Raw genomic sequence first — 18,466 nt, 5'->3', positions numbered from 1 at the left:
AAGGTCAGAGAGGCCACATCAGAGCCAGGGCTCGAGTCCAGAGCTGCCTCTCCTGCTTTGGGAATTCAGTTTTCCTTCAACCTGGTTTGAAGCAAAGTGTGATCTGCAAACCTGAGCACGGGCCGAGCTCGCAGTCAGAATCATGGAATAGTTTGGGTGGGAAGGGACCTTAAAGATCACCCAGTTCCACCCCCTGCCATGGGCAGGGACGCCTTCCACTAGCCCACGTTGCTCCAAGCCCTGTCCAACCCGGCCTTGGACACTCCCAGGGATCCAGGGGCAGCCACAGCTTCTCTGGGAAATCCATTCCAGGGCCTCTCCACCCTCCAAGCCAAGAATTCCTTCCCAATATCCCACCTAACCCTTCCCTCTGGCACTGGGAAGCCATTCCCTGTGTCCTGTCCCTCCATCCCTTGTCCCCAGTCCCTCTCCAGCTCTCCTGGAGCCCCTTTAGGCCCTGCAAGGGGCTCTCAGCTCTCCCTGGAGCCTTCTCTTCTCCAGGTGAACATTCCCAGTTCTCCCAGCCTGGCTCCAGAGCAGAGGAAATCCAGCCCTCAGAACATCTTATCCCAATCCCTTTCCACTCCTCCTTTCCCAGTTTTATACCTATAAGAGATTGGTGAAAGTCCAGCCATCAGACTTGACTTGGCTTGACTTCATCCCTGCAAGTGTCCAAGGCCAGGTTGGATGGGGCTTGGAGTAACCTGGGATAGGGGAAGGTGTCCCTGCCCGTGGCAGGGGGTGGAATGAGGTGGATCTTTCAGGTCCCTTCCAACCCAAACCATTCTGTGATCCTGTGACCTCAGCTTGGATTTTTAGGTCGTTGTGTTGACTGACACAGTCCCAAAGTCAAAGCCAACAGGAGCTGGGTTTATTTTGGAAGCTCTGGACTTCCATGGCCTCTCCCAGCCCCTCACCACAACAACCCCACTGCTCCATCAGGCAAACTGGGAACCAGCCAGGAGCTCTGCCTGCATTTCTACACAACATTTGTGGTTTTCCAGTGAAGGTTGGAACCTTCTCTGCACCCCACATTGGGATCCATCACCCCAAACGCTGCTTTTGGGAGAGTGGCTGAGACTTTATCACTTAAAGAGACACTTTTGAAATTAAATGTGCTGAACTTTATAACCTCCAGGATCAAATTCCTTGGGTTTTTTCCCCCACTTCACATCCTTTTTGTCCTAATTCCCACCCTACTTCTCTGTTAAAGAAGAAAAGTCTTTCCAAACTGTCCGAAGTGATCCAAGCCCAGAATCCCTGTGGATTTGGGGTGTTGCTGTCCTTGCCTGTGGCAGTGTTGGTGTCTCCCGTGCTGAGTTCAGTGCTGGTGACAGGTGATGGACACACTGGGAGCTGGGAACAGACTGATGCCCTTGGAGACAGTTAATCATCTCCCAGCTCCTTTCCTGCCTGTGCAGAGCCCTGGCCCCGGGTCTGACAAGTGTTTAACCACCTAATTCCCATCGATCTGGGAGCTTTTGGAGTTCCATCATCTCCCTGATCTCTGCTGATTTTGGGAAAAGGCGGGTGCCTGTGTGTTTTCAACCATCACTCCCTTACTCCTGCTGGTCTGATCTTATAAATTCCCAGTTGTGATGAATAAAAAGAGACCGGGGGGTGATTAAGAGAAGCGAACAAGAAACTCAGTCTTTCCTCTGTCAGAAACCTTTGCTGAACTGCTTCTCCCCTCTAGCAAGGAGGTAATCAAGTGTTGGCTGGAGCTTATTCTTGTCTGTCTTGATAAGAGGTGGGTTTCTTCATCTGGTGCATCTCAGCTCCCTCATTCCCGTTGGAGAGGGAACAGGAGCCGTGTCAGAGGGTGGGTCAGTCACTGCCAGTTTGTGGGTGAAGAGCACAAGGAACATCCTTATTACGTGGGAATAGAGAGAAGAATCTGCCTCAGATAATCCACTAGATGCCTCTAGAAGAGGAGCAGATCCTTCTCCGTGCCTTTCTTCTTCCCTGCTGAGTTCTGGCAGTGTAGGACAGCAAGTACCAGGACACCTGGGTGGGGAGCCCTGAATTCAAGCATGGATTGCACCCCCCGTGGGCTCTGCTAAAGCAGGTATCCCAGGGCAGTTGGAAAAACCATGTCCCATCCCTGGATGTGTCCAAGCCCAGCTTGGATGGAGCTCTGAGCACCCTGGGCTAGTGGAAGGTGTCCCTGCCCATGGCAGGGGGTGGCACTGGGTGGGCTTTAAGGTCCCTTCCAACCCAAACCATTCTGCGATTCTATAAATGCAGTGAAGTTTGAGGGTTCAGGACATGCAACAGAGGAATTTTAGAGGTGATAAATTGTGTTTGGTTTCCGAGGAAAATAATTTAGAAGTGTGGGCTGATGTGTTGAATCCCTGCTGGGGGTCAGTGCAGGGAAAACAGGACTTGATGTTTGTGCCAGGGGTGGTTTATGGAGCCAGGCTGGGAGAGCTGGGAATGTTCAGCTGGAGAAGGGAAGGCTCCAGGGAGAGCTGAGAGCCCCTTGCAGGGCCTAAAGGGGCTCCAGGAGAGCTGGAGAGGGACTGGGGACAAGGGATGGAGGGACAGGACACAGGGAATGGCTTCCCAGTGCCAGAGGGCAGGGATAGGTGGGATATTGGGAAGGAATTGCTGTTTGGGAGAGTGAGGAGGCCCTGGAATGGATTTTCCGGAGAAGCTGTGGCTGCCTCTGGATCCCTGGAAGTGTCCAAGGCCAAGATTGGAGCAACCTGGGCTAGTGGAAGGTCTCCCTGCCCATGGCACTGGGTGGAATTAGATGATCTTTCATGTCCCTTCCCACCCAAACCATTCTGGGCTTCTTTGACATTCTCTGCAAACATGGCATGTCCATATTGAAATTTTAACGTTCCGAGCAAGATGGAAAACTCAGAGCACTCCTGATGTTTGCTCAAACTTTAAATGCCTGCAGAAAATTCCAGCTTTGTTGCTCATCTAATTCCCTCCCATTTTGCAGCCTGACATTTCAGGCTCCATTTGGGAGACGTTGAGCTGTGTCACTAATGGCCCCGTCTCAGACACCCACGTGCAGTGGCATTCAGGTGGGCACAGCCCATCGCTGGCACAGCGTGAGGGCATCATTAGCTCTGTGACAAATATCCCTTCGTTGCCAAGTTATCCTTATTTTTCTTTCTTTTTTATTTTTTTTTTCTTTTTGTTCCCCCCTCCCCTCGTAATTTATTACTGGGCAGATTTAAATCAGCCAACTCCACTCCTGAGAAAGAAACTGCTACGACAAAAAAACACTTGCTGAGAGAGCTGTGAAAGTTTGGGTTATTTTTCTGGTGTTAATAAATGTGGAATTAGACTTTCTTGACTTACACTAATTAAAAAAAACAAACCAACAACCAAATCCTTCAACCCAGTGAAGGATTTCTTGCATTGTGACATCACCGGAGCGATGGTCCAGGTGGCGCCTGGAGTGTGGAATGTGCTGGGAAGTTGTGGATCAGTGAGCAGGGATGGTTGGTCCTGTAGTCAGAGCTGTCATGGCAATAATGTTGTGGGCACTTCCACACACTTGGAAATCCTCAGGGCTCACTGGGAATGAGGATTTACAGCTCCTTCTCTCTGATGAGGTGGAGGGTTTTCTTCTCTCCGAATCTGCTCATGTGGATTTGCAAGTTCAGCTCTTCTTGGAGAGGTTCTGTGAACTGCAGCTCTGGGAATCATAAGGAGGAAAAATAAAAAAAGGCGTTATTTCCACTTTTTGTGGAATTATGGGAAGGTTTGGGTTGGAAGAGACATAAAAGATCGTGTTGTTCCAACCCCAACACCTCCCACTATCCCAGGTTGCTCCAGCCTGGCCTTGGACACTTCCAGGGATCCAGGGGAAGCCACAGCTTCTCTGGGAAATCCATTCCAGCCCCTCCCCACCCTCCCAGCCAGCAATTCCTTCCCAATATGGGAAGCCATTCCCTGTGTCCTGTCCCTCCAGGCCTTGTCCCCAGTCCCTCTCCAGCTCTCCTGGAGCCCCTTTAGGCCCTGCAAGGGGCTCTCAGCTCTCCCTGGAGCCTTCTCTTCTCCAGGGGAACATTCCCAGCTCTCCCAGCCTGGCTCCAGAGCAGAGGGATCCAGCCCTCGGAGCATCTCCATGTTTTTTTCTGGTCTCACTCTGACAGGTTCATGTCCTTCCTTCATCTGCAGCCTGGGATAGTGGAAGGTGTCCCTGCCCATGGCAGGGGGTGGAACGAGATGAGCTTTAAGGTCCCTTCCAACCCAAACCATTCCATGATTCTCTGCTCCCTGTTTCCTGCAGAACTGCCTGGTCTTGGATTGTTTGGAGGAACGATCGTTCCCCTCCCTGTGGGAGATACCCTTGATAGACTCAAGAAGGACAAAGGGATATTCCTGGTGTATTTTTATGGACATTCCTGGTGGTTCTCCAGCACAGGGAATTGCCTTTGGTGGATGAATCCAATCCCATTGGCTGCTCCATGTAAATACACATTTCAGACCTCGTGGGAGAGTCCCCAGGGGAGATTTGCTCCCAAATATACAGACAGAGGGATCGTGTCCTCTCTCCTACTCCAGCTGGGGCTTTTCTCCAGCATCAGCCATGACAAAACTCCAGCATGGAGAGAGGAGAAGGAAACAGGAACAGTGGAGCCTGCTGGAATCCTCAGGATTGGTTGCTGTGTACGAGGCATCACTGGGATCAAGATTTACATCTCAACCTGTTTTTCAAGGCAAAACCCTTCAATATTTCAAAAGACTGAAAAACAAAACCACTTTTCCTCGTGCCTCCCACCTTCCTGCAGAGCCTCCGTGGCGATTAATTGCAAACCCAGAGCCAGGAAGATGTAAAATCACCTTTTTTTCTCCCTGTTCCAACATTCTGTTCTACTCCAATCCCTCAGAGCGGGGCCGAGCGGAGCAGGTGGATTGTTTTATTCCTGTTTTATTCCTGGCTGCAGAGCTCGGCCCAGTCAATAATATCGATTAGTGCAGGGTGACTTGGTGTAACAAGAATCACAGCCCTTCCTTAATTCCAGCCTGCATTTCCTCCTTCATGCCTCAGCAGCTCGTGCTCGGATGAATTCTCCAATAAGTCTGTAAAGACACAGAGACCCCGCTGGAAATTGCAGGATCTGACATTAACAGGGGAAATGAATAATTTTCTTTTCCTTGAACTCACACCTCTTTTTTTTTTCTTCGTGTGAGTTCAATTCAGGAAATTCCTGGCTTTTTTTTTTTTTTAAGAGTTTCCTCTTTCTAAATACAGTCAGTAAAGCTGAATTAACTCTGCCTTCAGCTGCTCTGTGCTTCCTGATTCCTTATGTTGGTGTAGGATTTACCAGGAGGCTTCCACGTCCCAGCCCCGCGTTGGAGCAGCTGAGTCAGCTGTGGAAATGCTGTGACTGCAGATATCCCGAGTTTCCCTGGATTTCTCACTCCACAGGGAGCTCAGTAGCAAACCTCACCAAAACAGCATCTTAAATCCACTGCTGGGATGGGAATTCTTGTAGAAAACACTCCTGGGATGGGAATTCTTGTAGAAAACACTCCTGGGATGGGAATTCCTCTAAGAAACACTCCTGACCTGGAGGGACCTTTTGGGATATGGAGGAGCTGGTGGTGTGACCTGCTCAATCCTTGAGTTTTGCTGTGAGGTTGCTACAGGAGGGGCAAATAAATCAAATAAATCCAAGTCATCAAAGAGCTTATTTTTTTGCAGGTAATGTCCTAATGCAGATAAACTTCCCTTTGGAAAGAAGGTTGGAGGCACTTTCTTCCCCTCTCACCCTGTTTGGAGACTTTCTTCTTGTTTCAAGGCAGACACACATCAGGGTCAAAAACTTCCATAACCTGCTGGTGGAGCTTTGATTTTCAAGGACTTTGTCATTTCCCTGCACCTCTAAAGCTGCCCCAATAATGTGATGAGCTCCTGTATTTATTATTATCAATCCCTGAGGGAGAGTTCCCGTGAAAAACGGGAAGGGCTTCGTAATCTTTGGGATATACAAACTTTGCCCGAGTTCGTTTTTTGGGGGTTCTTTGAGGTTTTCTGCCAAAACCCCACAGCTGATGGGGTTGTTTGTGGGAGGGTGGCAGCACATGATGATGATCCCCCTGCAGAGCTGCCTCCAGCCCTGGGGAACAACAGCAGGAGGATGTGGAGCTGCTGGAGAGAGTCCAGAGGAGACCATGGAGCTGCTCCAAGGACTGGATTCCTCTGCTCTGGAGCCAGGCTGGGAGAGCTGGGAAGGTTCACCTGGAGAAGAGAAGGCTCCAGGGAGAGCTGAGAGCCCCTTGCAGGGCCTAAAGGGGCTCAGGGAGAGCTGGAGAGGGACTGGGGACAAGGCCTGGAGGGACAGGACACAGGGAATGGCTTCAGACTGGGTTTGACTGGATATTGGGAAGGAATTGCTGGCTGGGAGAGTGGGGAGGCCCTGGCTCAGGTTGCCCAGAGAAGCTGTGGCTGCCTCTGGATCCCTGGAAGTGTCCAAGGTCAGGCTGGAGCAACCTGGGCTAGTGGAAGTTGTCCCTGCCCATGGCAGGGAGATGGAACTGGATGATCTTTAAGGTCCCTTCCCACCCAAACCATTCCATGGTGAAGCATCTGGCCTGTTGTCCTAAAAATGTTTTCTTCTGCAGTGGTTACAAGTGGATTTTGTTGCTCTCTGGACATTCAAAGGTTTCAGGAAGTTGATATTTCCCCCCACACACACTCTTTTCTCTTTCAATATCCAAATTTAACATCCTTTGGGAGCTGCCTCTGGAAGTACCTTTGGTTTGGCTGCAGTGACACACAGGTTGATGTTTTCCTGCCACTCCAAATCCTGCTCTGTGGGGCTGTGGTGCACAAATAACGTTTTCTTGAGTTGTGTTTCGCTACAAAGGAGCTGCCAAACTCACAAATAGGTTTTTCCTGTAGCTGGGACCCTGTTTGTACCCAGGTAGAGCTTGGGGAATGGAGTCTCCTGCTTGGGAATCCCAAATTCAGCGTAGGAAATGAACCCCCGAGAGACCCAGGAATGTTAAATATAATTCATGAGTTAAAGTGCCAGGTCACTGGCAATCAAAACCAAGCATCTTCCAGGTGGAATTGTGGAATCCACAGATGTGCAGGACCTGGAAGCAGCAAGATTCAGGGAAGTGCTGCTCTTCAAACCCTTTCCAAGCCCCGTGGGCTTCAAAACACATCTGAGCCACGTGGACAAGACATTAGGGGTTTATTGCACAAGATGCAGGACCTGGACTTTGTGGTCTTCCTGCAACACTTCCACTAATTTTGGGGAGTAGAAATAATGTTTAAAAACATCTCAACCCCACCTGTATTGTCCCCACTGCTTCAGCAGCGCTTGCTGCGAGCAAAAGGGGGATACGGGGAGCGTGTCTTCACGTTAATTACTGATCTTTCATCAGGAAAGGAGCCTTTAATTCATGTTTAATTATCACTTGCTAAGCGTTTAATTATCACTTGCTATCTAAAAACCACGGGCTGCTGAGATCTGTTAGCCAACTTGTTTGATGTTATTTTCCAGGAGGACCGGATGATAACTTAATTGAAGGTGGCGGATCCAAGTTTGTCTGCAAACCAGGAGCCAGGAACATCACCATCATCTTTCATCCCCTCCTCAGGTAATTCAGGGTTTTCCACATGCTCCCACAGGTGCAAATAATTAGAATTAAGTAGAATTAACCTTCTGGAATTAACCTTCTCTGCGGGGATGGTGCCGCTTCTGAGCCGTGTCCCGGAGCAGCGGGCTCGCTCTGGAGTTGTTGGTGTGCACATGTTAAAAAAATCATCCTTAATTCAGCTTCTTGGCGATGTTTTTAAACCTTTTTCAAGCTGAACTCTGATGCCAGGTGGGATTCCCTGCCTGGGTGAGCCCGTTTCACTTCCCAGTGTCGTTTATTACTGATGAGGTAAAATTGTTTGTCACAAGTTGTTTGTCTCTTCCTGGCCTTTGTGCTTCTTAAAAAACTCAGAGGACGCTCTGATGAACTACAAGGAGAGTCCAGGCTTTGATAAAACAAGTGTGGTCTGGCAAATCAATGCCTGATCCTGGATGATTCCCAAAATCCTCACAGCTGGAACTTTAAACAGAGAGAGTTTTTAATGAGCCTTTTCTCACCGCGTCGTTCTCCTCTGGTTGCTTGAGTTTTGCTCTTTTTGCTTTGCAGTCAAAAGAGTCCCTGGTGTTGGTTTTGTTGGAATTAAACACTGCAATGTGGGGTTGGTTTTGTTGGAATTAAACACTGCAATGTTTGCCTCAGTTCGTGTCGATCTCCCACCTCTGCTTTTCCCTGCCAGGGTTTTCCTTCATCATCAGGGATGTCCTTTCCCACTCGCCAGCAGCTTTAGAGTGTTTCCCCTCCTTGGCTCTGCTTTTATTACTCGCTGTCACGAGCCACTGAACAACCAGGGGATTGTCTCCAATAATAAAATAGCAATAAAAAAATAATTCAGTCTTATCCCCAGGGGAAGGAATGTCCGACTAACCTCAGTTCTCAGCCCTCAAAAAGATGGTTTTAAAAGTTATTTGTGACTTCTCAGCACTTAAAAATACAGATGGAAAGTGCATAAACTCCTCCAGATCTAAATTTCTGATTTCACGGCACCGGATATTGGAATAATCTTGATAAAAGCACTAAAATTTGGTGTGGTCTTTAAGGGCTTTCCTTGGAAAAAGGGTTGTGTCCGTGGTACCCTCTGTTTATTGCTGGATGTCCATAAACAAAACAGAGAATTCCCCAAACAGATTTCATTTCAACCTCTGTCTCTTCACAACTAAAAAAACGCCCTAAAAATGAAATTTGCTGCAGTATAATTTATGGTTTTCAGCCATTTTACTGTGGAAAAAGATGGGCGATGGTTGAGATGCTCTTCAATTGGTATTTCTTCAATTTCTCAATTTTTTTAATGACTTTACAGGTGCCTTTCAAGCACAGAGGGGGGTCATGCTCTTAGTCTCATTGATGAGATATTTCCCATTGATTTAGACTCTTTCCCTTTGCCTTCACCCTTCATTCCCCCTCCCCTTTTTTCTCCTGTGCAAGTCAAACCTGAGTGCTCTGCTTTAAAATAACACCTCTCACAAACACTTCACTTTTCATTACCAAGCCTGCAAGAGGGGCAGGAGGAATAATTCGCCTCCTAAAAAAATAATTGCAGCATCCTCACTTCCCTGCACTGAGTTTTCCATCAGCAACCACAGGAGGAGAAGGAAAACAGGCCGTGACCCAGCCTGGCCTTTTCTCCCTGCAGGATGGGGGGGATTTGGGGTTGGGATGAGGGCTGTGGGAACTATTTTAATGTGATTTTACCAGTTTTAATCACTGGCACAGTGAATGCTGAGTCCTTGTTGTCTTAGATTTGATTTTGGCTCCTCAGCTTTGGCTAAAATGTTTTGATGGTGCAATAATTCCCAGCGCTTGGAATATTAGAATCCTCGTCTTCCCTGTGCGTCCCTCGTTGGTCAGATCTTTGCTTGGCCCTTTTCTGAACGTTCCTGTATGAATTCCCAACTCTTCCTGGAGGGAATTCCTGCAAAGGTGTGAAGTTTTCACTTGTTTTATTTGTCATTTGCTGCCGGGGTCGTCTTTCATCCCTTTCCCCTGTACCTACTTCAGATGAATCTGCTTTGAATTCAATATTTTATTCAGAAGTGGGGTTTTTTCCCTTATTTTTACCAAGTTCCCATAAATCCGTTGCCAGGTGGACTGATTTCCTTAGGAAACTCAGTGCTCCTGGAAGTACTGAGCAAACTTGATCCCTGGGAAACCAGGCCCTGGTGGGATGGTTTAAAGCCTGGCTTTTAAAATAGAATTCAGCCCCAAATCGTGGAGAGTTGTAACCAGAACATTCATATCCATCAGTCTAAGTTTCCCTCTCTCGTCCTCCTGATATGAGAAGTGTCACCGTCCTTCACATCAGAGGGGCACAAGGGGTAAATTTGCTGCTTAAAAAGCCTTTTTTTGATCCTTTTTTTTTTATTTACAAGCTCAGCTCCAGATCCTTTTGAAGACACAGGTTCAACAGGATTTTGGGGGGAGGCTGTAAATTAACCCCCTTATCCCCCCATGGCCAATGTTTGTTTAGAGAAATTAGAATTTACAGCCACGGGGAGCATAAAGGGAAATACTCACAAATGGTTTTCAAAGCTTTCCTTCCCTTGGAGTTCATTTAGAGCAGCAAACCAGAGGTGGGAAGTGAGGTTTTGGGATGTGGGTCCCCTGATTTCCACCAGGACAACTGAGACCCACCAGGGCCCAGATTAATTACCAGGATTTAATGACTCTCCACACGCATAAGAAACAGAAACGAGGAGTGAATTTCTGAAAGACAAGGGGGAGGGGATTCCTGGGAATAGATTTTCTTAACTGCACCTGATGGAAAATTCCAAATTGGAGCAGGATGCACGTCCGATTTCCCTTAATTACTTTTCGTGGGAGGTGGTGAAGTATAAAAGTTACCAAAATTGAGAGTCCACTTCATCCTTCGCTGTTAACCAGAGTTTCCTTGGATTGGGAAAGCACTGGTGCTGCTGGTCTGAGGAAATAACATCTCCTACTGGAGGAAGGAATCCTGCAGGACCAAATCCTGGAATGTGGAGCAGCCTGAGCAATGTCTGGTGTGACATTTGTTTGGTGGGGATTTTTTTTTTCCTTCCCTGTCTCTCTCTCTCTCTCTCTGTTTTATCGTTAATGTTTATTTGTTTCAGCTGGCATTTGAAAGGCACTTGGCTCCTGAGGGTAATAATCCTTTTACATATGCTTTATAGAGTGTGTTTATTACCAGACAATTGAAGAACAGATGTCTGCAGTCTTGGGGAGGGAGGGATGCAGGGGCTGGAGGGCGATGGGAACTCAGCGGAACGTGGTTTGGATGTTGGATATCGAGGCCGCCAGGGCTTCCATTTATTACCATCAGCCACACCTCATTAAGATCAAGCAGCAATTAAAAGGGCTTGGAGGATGATTTGGACAATCTGGGCGAGACTGTGACCTTGGGAAGGAGGATAGAGGGGCTGGATTGGCTGGGCAGCCTCTCCCTCTCCACGGGGCTGTTTTTGGGGGAATCTCCCTTTGGCAATGTCGAAATCACCTCCCTGGATTTCAGAGCCTGGAGAGCAAGGGGAAGACAAAGAGTTGGTGTGTTGGGGTAGGAGGAAAAAAAAAAGAGGAAAAAAAAAGAAGGAAAAGCCAAATCCCTGCTTTGCCTCTGCTGGTGTTGTTTGGGATGCAAAGTTTGACGCTCCAGTTTGCTGCTGCTTGGATTTTGGATTGATGGCAGTGGAGGGAAAAGAGAAGGTAATAATTTGACATTTTAATTTAAAATTGAATGTTTTTATCTGTTGCTACAAGTGTCCATCGTTGAAAGCAGGAGACCTTTCACTTTGGAATTGCCTGTTTCTTCCAGTTGTGTTAATTCCTTAAAAAAAAAAAAGTGATTACTCTTTTAATAAATATAATAAATAATTTGGGGACTAATCAAGGAAGAAGGTGATTGACTTTTGCTGCCTGTTGATATGTCACCAACTGGTGGCAATCAGCTCTGAGCTGCTGAAGGTCCAGTTGCAAATTCCAGGGTTTCCCTGTCCTTGGGAAGGAGGTTGCCAACGTGCAGAACACGTGCACACACCCAGGTACACAAATACTGGCAGTTTTATGGGAATAATTCTGTTTATTTCGGGTTATGTCGAGATGAAAGGTGCTGTGTGTAGAATCTAAACCCTCTGCTGCTTTTGGAAATCTTGGGGAGGGAAGAGCAAAGTTGGGACATCAAAGTCTTGGAGCATCAGCTGCTGCTGCAGCTGAGCAGGTTCCAAAACCACATGACTCTAATTGATATAAAACTCTGTGTATAAGCTCACTAAACACCTCTTTCATTAGTATATCTGTACAGCTAGAATAATAAACAGCTAATTTTATTTTAACTACAATATCTTGTAGTTGCACACCACAGAATTAATATTTGACAGTATGGGCAGTGTGTTACTTGGGAAGCAAAAGGAGTGGCAAAATTAAGTTTGTGAGTTATGTTCAGATTGTGTTAAATGGCTCCAAATAGGTTAAGAAAAATATGTGGTATTTTATCAGTCTAAGGGTTCCATATTATTATTGAAGGAGGTGGAAAATGTCAAAGCCTCCTACGGCACAAATAGTGCTAAATAATGAGAGCTGATGCCTTCAGCTTTTTGAATCAACCCCAAAATACTTGATTTTAGAGAAATCAATAAAACTGACTCAAGCTGGGAGAGGGAACTTGTGATATTGACTGCTGCAAGTTTGTGTTTGAGTTTGAGTAATGAGCACAGGGTCAGGGGTTAAGGAAAAAAAAAATCTGACGTGCTGTTTTTGTGCACAGGAAACGTTTTTTGCAAACTTTTAAATGCAGTGACTCCTTAAAAATAGAAGCCTCCAGATTTCATGAAGTCTTACATTCAGACTTATCTTTAAAGAGGGGGAAAAAATATCACTTAGTTAATCCAAATCCGGCTCCTGCAAGGTAGCGGTGGTCTTCCCTTGGAGAGGAGGCATGGAGATGGTGCCTCTCTGCTGGTTCTGTGATGTAGTGGGGCAGGTGAGGGCCAGATCATGGAATTGTTGAATCCTTTAGGTTGGAAAAGACCTCCAGGGTCTTTGAGCCCACCCTGTGCCCGATGCCCACCTTGTCCCCCAGCCCAGAGCACTGAGTGCCACGGCCAGGCCTTCCTTGGACACCTCCAGGGCTGGGGACTCCAAACCTCCCTGGGCAGCCCCTGCCAAGGCCTGACCACCCTTTCCATGGAGAAATTCCTCCTGATGTCTGATCTGAGCCTCCCCTGGCACAGCTTGAGGCCATTCCCTCTCCTCCTGTCCCTTGTTCCCTGGGAGCACAGCCTGACTCCCCCCTCCTGTCAGGGAGTTGCAGAGCCAGAAGGTTCCTCGTGATCCCTCTTTGCTCCAGGATGAGCCCCCCCAGCTCCCTCAGGAGTTCTCCAGCCCCTTCCCATCTCCCTTCCCTTCCCTGCACACGCTCCAGCCCCTCCATGTCTTGTGAGGAGCCCAGAACTGCCCCCAGGATTTGAGGTGAGGCCTCCCCAGGTCCCAGCACAGACAGATCTCAAATCCTGCTTCTCCTTACGTTCCCAGTAGTCACCTGATGCTTCCTATTATTACAGAATCCCAGAATGGTTTGGGCTGGAAGGGACCTTAAAGATCATCCCTTTCCAACCCCCTGCCATGGGCAGGGACACCTTCAGGTAGCAGAACCTTCCTCTGGAAACTCCCACCTTTATTTTGGTTACTCCTCCTCCCTGAGCGCGGCAGCTGCTCCACTCAACTTTCCATCCTTTCCATCCACTCGCCGTTTTCCCTTCAATTGACCCGAACCTGGTATCTCAAGGGAGCAACTCAACACCCACCTACGGAATTCTTTCCCTCCCCGTGGTTTAATGAGTGTTTAGGAGGCATTTGGTTGACAAGTGCTGTCACCAGCAGGGATGGATGTTCCTCGCGGGCGAATCCCGACCCTTTTCTCCCTGACAGGCCCCTCGCGGAGTCGCCGCCGTCGCTGAATTCTAAAGACACGTTTCAGAAGAACCTTGTTGTTGTGACACTGCCAAGGAAAAGGTTTTCCTTGCGAGCGAGGCCACTGCAGAACTCAGGGAAGGCATGGGGAGCATCCCTTTATGCTTTTTTTTCTTCCCCTCCCTCCCCACCCCGATGCTTTATGAGAGCTGACAGTCCTCCCGCGTGCGTCTGATTAGAGATGACAGTTTATAAAAACCTTTAATGTGGGGCTGTTCATTTTCCATGACAGGAAATAAAGTGATCCCCTTCCCCTTCTCGCCCCCGCCTGCCACTGCCACCACCTCCCACACAAACACTCTTACACGCCAAAAAAAAAAATCCCCCCTCCTCCTCCTCCTCTTAATCTGCGATGCACTGATTTTATATTGTCTGTCAGGGAACGCGCTTCAGCAGATCAGTCAAGTTGGGAGTTTTCAAACATGCTTCATCCGAAGGGAAAATCAACAGCCTGTCAGAAATTTCGCATGTCTGCAGCTCCTCCTTCCCTCTGGATGAAATACAAGCTGAAGGAACAGAGGAATTTTGACATTTGCAAGAGCTCGGGCTGAGTAGCTGGAAACGGTGTTAATGCGATTCCATGAATTACTTCTAACCTGGATCGTGTTCATTGAGCCAACAAAGCAGTGCTGGCTCATTCCTTCTTGGAATTACAGAATCACAGAATGGTTTGGGGTGAAAAGGACCTTTCCATGGGCAGGGACACCTTCCACTATCCCAGGTTGCTCCAAGCTGGCCTTGGACACTTCCAGGGATGAGGCAGCCACAGCTTCTCTGGGAAACCTGTTGCGCTGCTCAAGTTTAATTCCAGCGTTTTCCTCCTGGTCTCATGGAGCAGGATCAAGGTTCCCCATATTGCTGAACACTGGTGTTGTTCTTATTTTGTTTATTTGTCCTTATTCAGAAGGATTTATGATGCCACTGGAGTTTTCAGGGATTGATTTATCCCTTGACTGCTCCATCACACGACCTGAGCCGTGTCTTGGGATAGTTCGGTTGGAAGGGACCTAAAACAATCCCATTGTCCCCCTGCCTGGCTAATTCAGGGCTGAGCACGGGGCCAGAGGAAGGTTTGGCAAAGCTGGCAGGGAAGAATGGATCCATTTATTTCATTTAACCATCCTAAATACAAAAGTCTGAGTCAGAAGCCTGAATTACACACAGAGATCCACAATTAATCCCAGAATCATTAAAGGTTGGAAAAGCCCCCTTAGATCATCAAGTCCAACCATTCCCCCAGCACTGCCAAAGCCACCACAAACCATGTCCCCAAGTGCCACAATGGGTTATCAGACACCATCAATCCCCTCAATCACAAGGTGAGATCCTGGAGCTGGTGCCTTTCCGGCGGGGAATGAACTTCCATGGCACCTAAAACTCGCTTTGATACCCCCCGGCTTTCATTTCAAATATAGCAAATATTACTTTGCTGTTGCTATAAAAAAAAAAAGGAAAAATCTGTAAAGAATTCACAGAGCAGAACCAGAAAAGCATCTTTCACTTTCATGGTGAAAAAGAAAAAAACCCAAACCCTGACAAATTCTAAATTTGGTCTGTGGAACCTGCACAGAAAATACTTCACTGAGGGTTTTCCCTGAATAGGGGAAATCCAAGGATGAAACCACGGTGTGATTTAAATCCGTGCTATGGTGTCATTACCCTAAAAAGTTTCACCCAGTGCCTGTGGTTGCTTTTATCAAGCTTTGTGAATGTTTGATTGAAGGCAGGAGAGCTGGTGCTTGATGGGAACAAAAAAAAAAAGGTGATTCCTGTGTTTGGGATTTGCTGGTGAAAGGAAAGATCTAAAGCCCAGAACTGAGAGGCCTTTTTGGACCCCACGACCCTCTCATCACAGGAGCACGAGGATGAAAGGAAAGAGTTTAATTTTTTTTTTATCATTAGTGTATTTTACATCAGTTTATGGTGTTTTTACATCAATTTGTGGTGTTTATCCAAAGGGTTTTCTGGGAACAAATTTTTCCGGAGTTCCCTCGGTGTTGGGCTCCTCCTGTTGGATCTCTTGGCTTTGTGTTTGAGCTGGATAATCCTCCCTGGGTTTTTGCAAAGCTGTTTAAAACCTTATGGACAGTTGAAAACGTTGCAATTTGGGAGAAACTGTGGCTTTTTACCTCAGAGCACAGAGGGGAATTCAAGTCTCCTCCAGGGAGACTGAAAGGAGAAGAAAAAAAAAAAGGAGATTTTCAAAGTATTTAATTTTCATTTATGACAATCTGAAATATTTGTTTCAGCTTTTTAATTACCCTCTTTTCAGTTGCCTGAGCTGAGCTAAAAATAATGGGTTTAAAGCTGCATTTTTCCATTCTGCTGAATTCATGGATATTACAGTGCAAGACTCTCATTTATTCCTATTTTACAGACCAGATTATTTGGTTCAGCCACATCAGATGTGTCTCCACAACCATTTCCAGGAGTGGTTTTTTTTTGCTGCCCCAAAGGCAAGTGGCAAAATTAAAAGTCCTGGCACCACCCTGGGAGATGTGAGCCCGTGGAAAACCCTGGGTTTGGGTCACACAAAAGAACTTTTTGGTGGGATATTCCTGGTGGATTTAATTTTAAATCCTGCTGACTTTCAGAGATTTGCAGAATGGCCACAAATAAATTTTGAAGGAAATAAATTAGCCTTTAATTTGGTTTTTGGGTGCCAGGCATCTCGAGTAACAGACAGATGAGCAGGAATTGTGGGATACCACTGATAAGCATTTCCATAGCTCCTTTCCTCTGGTAACTTCCAAGCTTTTCTGAGTCATAATTCCTGAACACCTAAGCATGGAATTGCTCTGGATGTAAAAACCCTGGAGGTGCAGCTGCCGGGGATGAAGCTCTTGTGGGTGAAGTGTTGAGTTCAACGGTCATAAATTCTGTGCAGACTTGGAATAGGTGGAAAAACTGAAGGTTATAAATTCCCACTGTTATTAATCAAGGCCCATATTTTCCATTTTATTGTAAATTTGTTTCTCTGGGTTGTTTTTTTACAAATGGATTTGCTGTGAGGGTGTAACAGGTCTGGGACAGCTCCGAGTCCTGCTGGAGCCTGAGGGCTCAACCTTTCCTTGGGTGACTTGATGTCTCAAGGGTTGGATCCCTCTGCTCTGGAGCCAGGCTGGGAGAGCTGGGAATGTTCACCTGGAGAAGGGAAGGCTCCAGGGAGAGCTGAGAGCCCCTTGCAGGGCCTAAAGGGGCTCCAGGAGAGTTGGAGAGGGACTGGGGACAAGGGATGGAGGGACAGGACACAGGGAATGGCTTCCCAGTGCCAGAGGGCAGGGTTAGGTGGGATATTGGGAAGGAATTGCTGTCTGGGAGGGTGGGGAGGGGCTGGAATGGATTTCCCAGAGAAGCTGTGGCTGCCTCTGGATTCCTGAAAGTGTCCAAGGCCAGGCTGGAGCAACCTGGGCTAGTGGAAGTTGTTGGGGTTGGAACTGGATGGCCTTTAAGTTCCCTTCCAAGCCAAACCATTCTAGAGTGGTGTGAACAGCAGTAAATAGTTTTATTCCTGGAGAAAATCCAGCCAGTAACCCAGCAGCTGGAATTTAATGTTTGGAATGGGCCTTTTAGATGAAGTTGCTGCTTGTGGCAAAACCGTTGCCTCAGTTCCATTTCTGCCTTCAGATGGGTTGGTTTCCAATTGTGTTTTTTGGCTGTAAAATGCTAAAACAAATGTGATAAAATAGCACAAGATCACAGCATCCCTTTCTTCCAATCTTTATTGTGACTTAGGAACCAATCCTTGCAGTTAATACTTCCAAATGATGGAGTGCTGGTACCCTGGATGCCAAGTGATGGGATGACACCTCAGAACACAAACCCACTTTGCTCATGGAGGTTTTATTTCAGGTTTTATTTGAGGTTTATAATCAGCCCTGGCTGATTTCTGGCGGGATATAAAGGCCAGAGAAAAGGCAGTGGAAAATGGGACGTTGAGCAGGTTCTTTGTGGCTTTAATAATTTCTGGTGGCTCTTGGCAAGCTCATTATCTCTGCAGTGACGGTTTGAGAGTGTTTTTCAAAGCTAAAAGAGAAATAATTAAAGCTTTAGACACTCCATAAGGTGAAATAATGCTGCTAAATAAGTGCAGACCCCTCAAAAACTGTCTGTTCCTTGGTTTTGGGATCCCCAAGTTGATAATTTTTAGCTATGAGCCAGGAATTCCTTCAGGGGACAGCAGATGTAATTGTTCCTCCTGCAAAGAAAAACTGGAGACCTTCGAGAAACAACACTAAAGACAACAAGGAGGGAGAAAATATGAGGAAGTGTCAGATTTGGTTCCCCAAAACTCTCCAAACTGCAGTTTGTCCCTCTTTGAGACAGCAAGTCATCCCTCTTTGTGCACACAGTATAATTGATTTGAGTGGGAACAGGCCTTGAGTTCACTCTGAAAATCAGGCTGGATCTGCATCACAGTCACTCACCTGCACTGAAAGCAAATGGTCATTAAAAATTAATAAAAGTGGATTAATTGCTTGGAATCTCTACTTTGCTAGTTCCTGTCTTAACTTTAATACCAATCTAACGTTGGTATTTTGCTTCCTCTCCTTTGCCTGGCTCCTGAATTATTGTTTCATCCCCTTCTCAGGCAGAATTATTCCAAATTCTTCATGGAACAAGGTATTTGGGAGTGGAATAGAATGATGGAATGGTTTGGGTCGGAAGGAACCTTAAAGATCATCCACTTCCAACCTCCTGACACTTTCCACTATCAAAGGTTACTCCAAGCCCTTTCCTGGCCTTGGACACTTCCAGGCATGGGCCATCCACAATTTCTCCGTGTTTTTTTGCTTCCCATTCATCCAGGTCAGTCTTTCCTCTGTGTAAAAGGTGCAAAACTTTGCACTTGTGTCATCTGCTGATAGAAAAGTTCATCCAACCTCTGCTCAGGTGCCTTTTCCCCCGAGTCCCCGCCGCTGGCACGTGTCACAGGTTTGGTTCACCC

The 18,466-nt window shown here is 47.1% G+C and overlaps 1 protein-coding gene across 1 annotated transcript in view; it reads left to right on the top strand.

The window, feature by feature from the left end:
* EXOC4 (exocyst complex component 4) overlaps positions 1 to 18,466 on the top strand; it is a 274,343-nt gene that overhangs the window by 121,129 nt on the left and 134,748 nt on the right. The window contains exon 9 of the mRNA XM_027702468.1: positions 7,485 to 7,581. Coding sequence (XP_027558269.1) covers positions 7,485 to 7,581 — 97 coding nt within the window. The remainder of the gene's footprint in view (positions 1 to 7,484; positions 7,582 to 18,466) is intronic.

The sequence above is a fragment of the Neopelma chrysocephalum genome, unplaced genomic scaffold (assembly GCF_003984885.1).
Source record: "Neopelma chrysocephalum unplaced genomic scaffold, ASM398488v2 Primary Assembly neopelma1_187, whole genome shotgun sequence".
In the NCBI taxonomy this organism is placed as follows: domain Eukaryota; kingdom Metazoa; phylum Chordata; class Aves; order Passeriformes; family Pipridae; genus Neopelma; species Neopelma chrysocephalum.
This window is presented reverse-complemented; position numbering and strand designations above follow the sequence as displayed.